Raw genomic sequence first — 10556 nt, 5'->3', positions numbered from 1 at the left:
CCATCTTTCAGGAGAGCATTCTAACCACTGAGTTATCGGATATTCTAATGGGGAGGGGAAGCCCTCAGTATCTCCTCTTGGAACTGTCCCACCATGTATAAATATTTAAAAAGTCATTGGAGGAGAGGGAGTGAGGGAAAAATAAATGACACTATAACCTGATGGCTAAGGCACCTCTGGAGGCAGAGAGACCCAGAATGTAGTGCAGCTGCTCCAAACACTCTTTAATTATTTATATGAAGTGGAACAGCTGCAACAGCAGAGACTGAGGGAGCCCTATGTCAGAATATCACACAGCTCAGTCACTAGAGCACCATTCCCAAGATGTAGCCTCTCCCTGTTCAAATCCTTCTGCCCTCTCAAGGGGAGCGGAGGGGAGAATTGAACCAGAGTCTCCCATGTCAAAGTTTCATGGACTAAAAGTTATGAGGCTGTTTTGTGTTGAATTAAGGGCTTGCCACACTCATTCTCACAAGAAATGGCTTAGCCACCCACCTGCAGAAGAGAGGTTCCTGTTGTGGATCGCTAGCAGAGATAGGTGCCTCCTTGTAGCCTGGATTTAGGCACCTATCTCTGTGAGAGGGGCAGGGCTTAAGACACGCCCATCAATAGCTTCCATTGCTTAGTATAGGTAGCTCCCCATCTACTAGTGTGCTGACTTCTATGGTCTGCATTCTGAGGCACTGATCTCTCCCCATTCAGTGCCTAAGCTCCTAACTCAGGTCTTTGTAGATCAGGACCTAACTAACTCATCAACTAATAGTGAAACATCTTCCATGCACAGGTTTATGCTGTTTCTCTCTTCTCCCTGCAATCAAGTTAATCATTTTGGGGGGTGTGGCTGTGTAACTGAATCATTAATAATCCAGGTGGAGCTCCAATGAGCTGGAGTAGACTCTGCTAATGAGTGGTTATTACTGAAGGGTTTAAAGAGTAGTTTCTACAAAAAGAGGAATCTGTTAAATTCAGATAGTAGTGTTCCTGGGCAGGAGAATAAGTAAAGAATTTGGTTAAGGTAAAAGTGTGTTTGTTTCTCACAAGGGAAAGTATATACCTTATTTTAGGGGGAAAAATGTCTCTTCTGTAATGATCTATTAATTTTAGTTTAATTAGACCTTAAGTAGCTGTATTTGACATATGGTGCAAGGCAGGTTTCTAAACAAAAGAACTTCAGTTGCTGTTTCTATTCTGTATCATGTAAGTCACTAGTTTTAGCTTCTATCTTCTCACTAATCCTGTTACTGAGATAAGGGCTCTGATCTCCTGAAGACATTACTGTTCAACTTCTGAACCCTCTGCCTAAACTCATCTTGCTTTGCATCTGGTACCCTCCTTAACTGTCACCAACTCTAAATAGAAATTTTTCACTACTTTTAAATTTTAGTTCTCTAATAATCCATAGTGGGTCCCCCTCCTTACCAAATCCTGCAAATAACTGTACTGAACCCTAGCTACAGGCCTCTAGCTACCTAATAATAAGGTGCACATGTTGAACAGTAGGAGTTACTACTAACTTAGTAGGTTTTTAAAAAAACTTCGAACTATATTGAGGTCCCCTTATTCAAAGATCACAAAACTCACTTCAGGGGGCTTCTGCAACATAAGAAAATTCTTAATTCCTTTCACTCTTGCAGTTGCTTACCAGTTTGTGTTTTGGGGCTGATTTGGTGAAACTGTTCAGTTTTCCTGCCTGGGGTCCCCAGTGTTGTAGGAGAGACTCCTGACATGGTCTTCATGCAGAGCTTCTCAAAGCTGTAATAATCCTGAATGTGTAAAGCCTTAATGTATGTATTCTATCTCTTGACCAATTTGACCTTTCCTCTTAGGAAGGGGCCTTGCCTGTTCTTTCTGAAACAGATACCTTGGGTTGAAGACCCTGAGCCTGAACAACACTTCTCTATCTGGGCAGCAGGAAAAAACTTCATTGCTTTTTCTACTTGCCATCTGAATTTACTGGAGACTCTTGATGGGCTGTGGTTTTCCCTTGACTGGACTTCTAACCAGCTGCCTGACTCAAACAGGCTCCTTCTTCAGGAGAGAGCGTGAGGCATTTCACTTAATAAACTACTGCTGATAAGCTGGCATCTTAAAATCAGGACCTTCCCACCTTTATTTGTTTTCTTTATTGGCTCCTGCTTCTTTATAGCTTAAGAAACTCTTGGATACTATAGTACCATCCTAGAGCTTGTCTATACCTAAAATGCTAGAGCAGTACCACTGTAGTGGTGGGTTAGCCACTGGGCCAAAGGGGCCCATGCCTAGGGGCCTGGGCCAATTGGGGGCCCCTGGAAAAATGGGCACCCTGACCCTCTCCACCCTTCCAGTATTCCTGCCGGGGAATGGGATTGGGGCATGGGGGCTTGACTCACTCCTGCCGGCACTCCTGCTGAGGAGAGGGATCATGGTGCGGGGGCTTCTCCTGCTCCCCAGCAGGAGAGCTGGGTGGAGGGGCAGGGCAAGCCCCTGTGCCCTGACCCCATTTCCCTGGCAGGAGTGCTGGAGAGGAGGGAGACTGCGGGCAAAAGGAGTGGGGAAGGGCCCTCACTTGCTCTGGGCTGGTGCCCCACAAAACCATAATTTACCTTTGCCCAGAGGTTCTTCTCTCGGTTTAGAGAATCCACATCCCCGAGAGGCAGGGGCTTAGTCAATGGAAGAATTCTTCCATAAATCTAGGACTGTCTATATGGGGACTTCGGTAGGCATAACTATGCCATTCAGGGGGTGTGGATTTTTCACACCCCTGAGCAACCCAGTTAAGCCAACCTAATTTTCTAGTGTAGACAAGCCTCTGGCTAATGTTCACTCTTACTTCCCCTCACCCGCTTCTCTACACTAGATTGATGTTAGGATGTCTGGACGTGGAAAGAAAAATGTGAAAGCCACAACTGCCCCGAAGACAACCAAGTCAGCAAAGGCTGGTCTGCAATTCCCAGTGGGTCGTATCCACCGGCTTCTCAAAAGAGGGAACTATGCTGAAAGAATAGGTGCTGGCGCTCCTGTTTACCTGGCGGCCGTGCTGGAATATCTAACTGCTGAGATATTGGAACTGTCAGGAAATGCTGCCCGTGAAAACAAGAAAAGCAGGATTGGGCCACGACACATCCAGTTGGCTGTGAGGAATGACGAAGAGCTGAACAAGCTGTTTGCTGGAGTGACTATTGCTGAAGGAGGAGTTATGCCCAACATCCTCCCTGCTCTTGTTCCCAAGACCACAAAAGTGCCTAAGCAAGGACTGAAAGATGGCCAGTCACAAGAATTCTAGTAACCGCTAGCCTGCTGAAAGTGTGCTGTTTCTAAGGCTGGCTTTCTCCACAACACTAGCACTTCATGCATATAGGAATCTTGGTTGTAATCCATATATTTATATATAGACTGTTTGTAAATATGGAACCTCCTAAGGACTCCCTCCTGTGGTGTATGGTTTGGTTTTTTTAAACATATTTGAAATAAATACTTAGTGCATAGAGAAGCCCCTGAAACTTGTTTTCTGAAGTTGATAGATAGAGAAACTATGACCTGACTCTTGAGAAGGAAGTTACTGTCCCACCACTTCTTAATTTAAGGAAACTTGGGGCCAAGATTTTAAAAACTAATGATTGCGTGTGCATGAAGTGAGACTAATTTGAGTGGGCCTGATTTTCAGAGTGTGGGTGCTGAGCACTTTCTGGTAAGTGGGGTCTTCTTATAGTATCTGATTGGGCACTCAAAAGTACTGGGCAGTTTAGGGAAACCTTGACTCAGGTTTCCTATAGTGATGATAAAGTAGGTGTGAATTTCTCTCCTGTGCTGTAAGGGGTGGAGTAGGACTACCCTGTTTGATTTTAATGATGGTCACCCATGCATTATTTGTTCCTTAAGGTAGCTTCATAAAAGCACTTATAGGCCTAAACCTAGACTTAGTCATGTATGAGTAGTTCTAGGCTCCATAGCAATCCACAAAATTCCTGCTGAACCCTGTAGGTGCCTAAACTTACTCAGTACTTAGGTTTATGCTCCCGGGCATATATGCTGCTCTCTCACTCTAGGCAATCCATAAATGGGGAAGATAGGTGTTGGGCTGTCTAATGTGCCCAAGGGGCCCAATTTGGTAGGAGGCCAGAGGAGGTGCAGCTGCTCCCAACTTTGAAACTCTTAGTGCAGTGATTAAAGCACTCTTATGCAATAGGGGAGATAGGATTTAACAGGGGTGCCCTATTTCTCAGCAGTCCATTCTAACCAGTGAGCTATGGGCCACTTGGATGTGGGGTGCCATCAAGCTCTCTGATTGAACTTGTTCCTCTATGGATAAATACTGAGTCATTGGGTCAGAGGGCCTGGACCCCAGTGCCACAGTTCAGAGCAACTGTAGCATATTATCCCTCTGTGGTCCCTTGGCACCTATTCTAGCTCCTGGCTCATCCTCCATCACCTCTCTTGTGTATAAATGCACATCTCTCTCCCCCCTGACTGTGTGTTTTCCAGGTTGCACAGTTCCTTGTCTACACTGTCATATCCTCAGCAAGCCATACCATCTAAAAGACCAGCATAGATGGTTTGCTTTTTTTTCAGAGGTTATGAATAGTATATTGCCAGCAGTTATAAGTCATCATACAGCTCTTTCTAAGCAAGCACATTTATTCTTAGGGTAAAAGCATTACATGGAACATAAAAGAACATACACACATGCTAAAAAGCTTACCAGAGATCACACCAATTCCAACTGCTCCCTGGTAGCTGTCAACTCTTCATAACCAGCAGCTGGATTTTCCTTGTGGTTACAAGTTCATAACTGTCTCAGGTTCAGACACACCATGAATAGTTCAGTCTTTCCTTTATACACGTTGGGCCTTTGACCTTGGCTTTATGCAACAGGTGAGCAGCAGACAATGGCCCACTCTTCAGACTGTAGCTTCAAAAGATTGGGCTTTTGCGTAATCAGAAATATGGAATTTGTATTCCCCTACCCCTGTATATTTCCCGGGAAAACCATATAACACTTTTTGTTCCAAGAGTCCATGCCGGTCTGGTGCATTGTTCAATATAGTCCTTTGAACCTCCAGGGATCACATATGCCACAGCTCCCCCTTCAACAGGTAACACAATTGCAGCCCACAACAATACATAAACAACTCTTTAATACAATAGACCCTAAAGGCACTTAAACTTAATCCAATGAGGTCTCCCAAGGATATTGCAGGAAATTGCCATATCTGTAATACCTGAGTCTCCCACTGCTCATGTGGGTCTCCTGAACACCAGGTTAGAGTTATTCTCAGACTCTGTAGCCCAATGACTCTAAATGGCATGTGGGACTGACTTCTACAAAACGAGCACCTGAAGACAATCCTTGGAAGGGGTGGCTCTGCAAATAGGTCTCAGTTTGTGTGACTTGATTGGCTGAATAACAGTCCATCAAGACTGGCTGGTAGCAGAGCTGTTCCTATTTAAAAAGAAGCCTGCATATGGTAACCTGGAAACCAAAATTGGGCACAGCATTGGAACATAAGGATGTGAGGGTCTCTTTAAAAAAAGATGGTGCTGCAGAGAACTGCATCAACCTTTCTAGATAAGGTTTTCCACTCCCAAAGGTGGAGACATGAACTGAGGTGAGAACAAGGAAAGCTAACTGAAACAACGTTGCTTGAGAAAATTGACTCAAGGTGCAGTGATAATGTCAGCCACCTAAAGAAAGTGTAGGATGTCAAAAATGCCTGTCACAAAAACAACCCTCTCAATACCTGAAGAAGAGGGAAGCATCCAATAACCCATGAAGCGTGACTGATGACTGTCCTTTCCCAACTCCTCTGGGGATGGCACTTTCTAGTAGTCCTGCACTCTCAGTGCAACGTAGTCTGGCTTCTTTGTTTAATGTTGTTCAGGCAAAAAGATTGGACTGAAGACCATTGTATTTTAGAAAAGATACATTAAATGCTATTAAACATTTATATTAATGCTAGTTAAAAATCAGGTATAATGGTTATTGTATCAATATGAATGAAGTATTTTACAGGGAATGTTTGGGGGGAAATCATTTTTTTGTCTCTGTCAGATGATAGTTAGATATTAAAATATCTTTCTTACATTATTATATCATTTAGAGTATTTCCTTGCCCATCTGTGATTATTCGAAATAGTATGCTTTCTAGTGTTTTGACTACTCTTAACTTTAAATTGATAAGCTCTGGCTTTTCCTTGGGGATACTATAAGGCCCAGATCCACAAAAGGAATTTATGCAGTGTGATGCTCACCATCATAGGATATGTCTACACTACGAAATTAGGTCAATTTTATAGAAGTCGATTTTTTAGAAATCGATTTGATACAGTCAATTGTGTGTGTCCCAACTAAGCGCATTAAGTCAGCAAAGTGCGTCCACAGTACCGAGGCTAGCGTCGACTTTTGGAGCATTGCACTGTGGTAGCTATCCCACAGTTCCCGCAGTCTCCACCACCTATTGGAATTCTGGGTTGAGCTCCCAATGCCTGATGGGGCAAAAACATTGTTGCGGGTGGTTCTGGGTACATATTGTCAGGCCTCCCTCCCTCCCTCCATGAAAGCAACAGCAAACAATCATTTCTCGCCTTTTTTCCTGAGTTACCTGTGCAGACGGCATACCACAGCAAGCATGGAGCCCACTCAGCTCACTGTCACCATATGTCTCCTGGGTGCTGCTGACAGACGCGGTACTGCAGTGCTACACAGCAGCATCTCCTTGCTTTGCCTTGCCAGCGGCAGATGGTGCAATACGACTGTTAACCATCGTCGTCCTCTTGTGTGTGCTCCTGGCTGACCTTGGTGAGGTTGGTTGGGGGTGCGTAGGCAGACATGGGTGCTCCTGACCAACCTCGGTGAGGTCGGTTGGGAGTGCCTGGACAAAAATGGGAATGACTCCAGGTCATTCTCTTCTTAAAGTTTCGTCTAATGGAGATTCAGTCCTGCCTGGAATATCATGCCAGCTGGAGGCTTCTGCCTCAGGCTGCTCTCCCAGCCAGCAGCACCGTGTGGTTGCACCTACCCCAGCCTACCCCTTGCTCCCATGGCTCATGAAGCCTGGACAGTAGTAAGAAACAGTTCAACTATAGGCTGAGTAAGTGCAGAATGGTGGTAGAATATGCCTTTGGATGTTTAAAAGTGCGCTAGCGCTGTTTGCTGACTAGTCTGTTTGCAATTAGATTAGAAGAGCACAGCAAGGCACGCTGCACATCACAGAGGCTTGGAAAATTAGTTTCATGACTGGCCAGGCTTCAGTGTGACAGTTGTGTGTGTTTCTCCTTGATGAAAACCCACTCCCTTTGTTGATTTTAATTCCCTGTAAGCCAACCCTGCAAGCTATGTCATCAGTCCCCCCACTTCTGTGAGAGCAACGGCAGACAATCATTTCGTGCCTTTTTTCTGTGCAGACGCCATACCACAGCAAGCATGGAGCCCACTCAGATCACTGTGGCAGTTATGAGCACTGTAAACTCCACGCACATTATCCTGCAGTATATGCAGCACAGGAAACTTCAACAGCAGGCAAGGAGGTGATGGCAGCACGGTGACGAGAGGGATGAGGACATGGACACAGAGTTCTCTCAAAGCACTGGCCCTGGCAATTTGGACATGATGGTGCTAATGGGACAGGTTCATGCCCTGGAACGCCAATTCTGGGCACAGGAAACAAGCACAGACTGGTGGGACCACATAGTGTTGCAGATCTCAGATGATTCCCAGTGGCTGCAAAATTTTCGCATATGTAAGGGCACTTTCATGGAACCTTGTGACTTGCATTCCCCCGCCCTGAAGTGCAAGCATACCAAGATGAGAGCAGCCCTCATAGTTGAGAAGCGAGTGGCAATATTCCTGTGGAAGCTTGCAATGCCAGACAGCTGCCAGACAGCTACCAGTCAGTTGGGAATCAATTTGGAGTGGGCAAATCTTCTGTGGGGGCTGCTGTGATCCAAGTAGCCAATGTGATCACTGACCTGCTGCTATCAAGGGTAGTGACTCTAGGAAATGTGCAGGTCATAGTGGATGGCTTTGCTGCAATGGGATTCCCTAACTGTGGTGAGGCAATAGATGGAATGCATATCCCTATCTTGGGACCGGACCACCATGGTAGCTAGTACGTAAACCAAAAGGGGTACTTATCAAATGGTGCTGCAAGCACTGGTGGATCACAAGGGATGTTTCACCAACATCAACGTGGGATGGCTGGGAAAGGTACATGACGCTCACATCTTTAAGAACTCTGGTCTGTGTGAATGTCTGCAGCAAGGGATTTACTTTCCAGACCAGAAAATAACCGTTGGGGATGTTGATCCCGCCATCTCTTCTCTTGCTTCCGCTACCTCATTCATTTTGTGCTTTCCTGCATGTTGTATCAACCAGGCAAGGTATTAACAAACTTCAACAGGACTTTATTTTTAAAGTGGAAACGTCTTTACCAAGCTGCTGCTGCACCCTCTGTAACTCTCACTCTGCTTCCTCAACTCCTCCCCCCTCCTTCCTGTTTCCTGTCCTTTCAGACTCCCAACAGCCAGTGCTCCCAGTTCTAATAATTACAAGCAACATCTAGACACCACATCGCACTCTGACATTGTCTGCCTCCACACATTCTGCTGGGCTTTTTCAGTGTGGGAGGACTGCATGAGCTCAGAGAACATTTCGTCGTAAGTACATTTTTTTTCGCTAGCCTCTGGGATGGAGATTATACGGGGAGCATTGAAACATTTGCAGCTGCAGGAGGAAAAAAGGGAGAGTAGTATTTAAAAAGACACATTTTAGAGAACAATGGGTAGACTCTTTCACAGTGAACCAAGCTGTTAACATTACATAGCACGTATGCTTTCTTTACAAGGTCGCATTTTGACTCTTATATTGAGGACCTGCCTGTTTGGTGTGAGAGATCACACATGCAGGGTCAGCGGGCAACAGAATTCGGCTTGCAGGCAGACATGGTAAGCCACAGCCTTTTGGCTTCTTTAACCTTCATAACATGTGGGGATGGTTTTAAACAGCAGCGCCCTCATTTCCCATACCAAGCGCCTGTTGGGTTGGCCATTTAAAATTGGTTGGCCATTTAAAAGGAGGGGCTGTGGTTTTTGGGTTAACATGCAGCACAAACCCAACTAACCCCACACACATACACCCAATTCTCTTGGATGATCACTTCACCCATCCCTCCCGCCACATGGCTAACAGCAGGGATGATTTCTGTTCAGCCACAGGCAAACAGCCCAGCAGGAATGGCCGCCTCTGAATGTCCCCTTAATAAAATTCCCCTATTTCATCTAAGTGACCCTGGGAGTACATCCAAGAGAGCTTCACTGAGATGTCCCTGGAGGATCCCCATTCATGTTAACAGACTTTTCCAGTAGGTGTACTGGCTGCCAATGCATCCCAAGTCTTCAGGGCAAATTAATCATTAAACATGCTTGCTTTTAAACCATGTACAATATGTACACTCACCAGAGGTCCCTTCTCTGCCTTCTAGGTTTGGGAGCCCACCTTCGGAGGGTTGGGAGGGTACTAGATTCAGGATGAAAAACAGTTCCTGGCTGTTGTGGAGAATGGTCTCTCTGCTTGCTTGCTGTGCACTATCTTCAACCTTCTCCTCCTCCTCATCTTCTTCATCCCCAAAATCCGCATCCCTGTTGCATGAGAATCCATTGACAGAGTGCACGCACAGGGGTGGGGTAGTTGTAGAGGCACCTCTTAGAATGGCATGCAGCTCATGATAGAAATTGCATGTCTGGGGCTCTGACCCGGAGCAGAAGTTTGCCTCTCTGGTTCTTTGGTAGGCTTGCCTGAGCTTCTTAAGTTTCACATGGCACTGCAGCAGGTCCCTGTTATAGCCTCTGTCCTTCATGCCCTTGGAGATTTTTTCAAATATTTCATCTTTTGGAATGGAGTTCTGATAGCACGGATTCGTCTCCCCATACTATGATCAGATCCAGTACCTCCTGTTCGGTCCAAGCTGGAGTTCTTCTGCAATTCTGGGACTGCATGGTCACCTGTGCTGATGAGCTCTGCATGGGCACCTGTGCTGATCAGCTCGCTACGCTGGCCAAACAGAAAATGAAATTCAAAAGTTCGTGGGGCTTTTCCTGTCTACCTGGCCAGTGCATCTGAGTTGAGAGTGCTGTCCAGAGTGGTCACAATGGAGCACTCTGGGATAGCTCCTGGAGGCCAATACCATCAAATTGCGTCCACACTACCCCAAATTCAACCCAGCAGGGTTGATTTCAGCGCTAATCCCCTTGGCGGGGAGGAGTACAGAAATTGATTTTAAGAGCCCTTTAAGTCAACAAAAATGGCTGTGTCATGTGGACGGTGCAGGTTTAAATCGATCTAACACTGCTAAATTCGACCTAAACTCATTGTGTAGACCAGGGCATAGTGTCTAACTTTTAAATGCCTAGAACAGGTATCAGCAACTTTTGGCACGCGGCCCATCAGGGAAATCTGCTGTTGGACTGGGACAGTTTGTTTACCTACAGAGTCCACGGGTTCGGCCAATCGCAGCTCCCACTGGCTGCAGTTCACTGTTCCAGGACAATGGGGGCTGCGGGAAGCAGCGGCCAGCACATCCCTC

At 45.9% G+C, this 10556-nt stretch overlaps 1 protein-coding gene across 1 annotated transcript; it reads left to right on the top strand.

Moving 5' to 3' along the window:
- The first annotated feature begins 1831 nt into the window (after positions 1–1831).
- Positions 1832–3393, top strand: LOC127034267 (histone H2A-beta, sperm-like). The gene is made up of 2 exons (XM_050922933.1): positions 1832–2042; positions 2837–3393. The coding sequence occupies exon 2, from the start codon at positions 2849–2851 to the stop codon at positions 3260–3262; it is 414 nt and encodes a 137-aa protein (XP_050778890.1). The 5' UTR covers positions 1832–2042; positions 2837–2848; the 3' UTR covers positions 3263–3393.
- The last annotated feature ends 7163 nt before the right edge of the window (positions 3394–10556 follow it).

This window comes from Gopherus flavomarginatus, chromosome 1 (genome assembly GCF_025201925.1).
Source record: "Gopherus flavomarginatus isolate rGopFla2 chromosome 1, rGopFla2.mat.asm, whole genome shotgun sequence".
In the NCBI taxonomy this organism is placed as follows: Eukaryota; Metazoa; Chordata; order Testudines; family Testudinidae; genus Gopherus; species Gopherus flavomarginatus.
The sequence above is the reverse complement of the archived record's forward strand: the minus strand, read 5'-3'. Positions and strand labels throughout refer to the sequence as shown.

Excerpts from the sequence above, each read along its gene's own strand:
- LOC127034267 (XM_050922933.1), top strand. The coding sequence starts at position 2,849 with ATGTCTGGACGTGGAAAGAAAAATGTGAAAGCCACAACTGCCCCGAAG.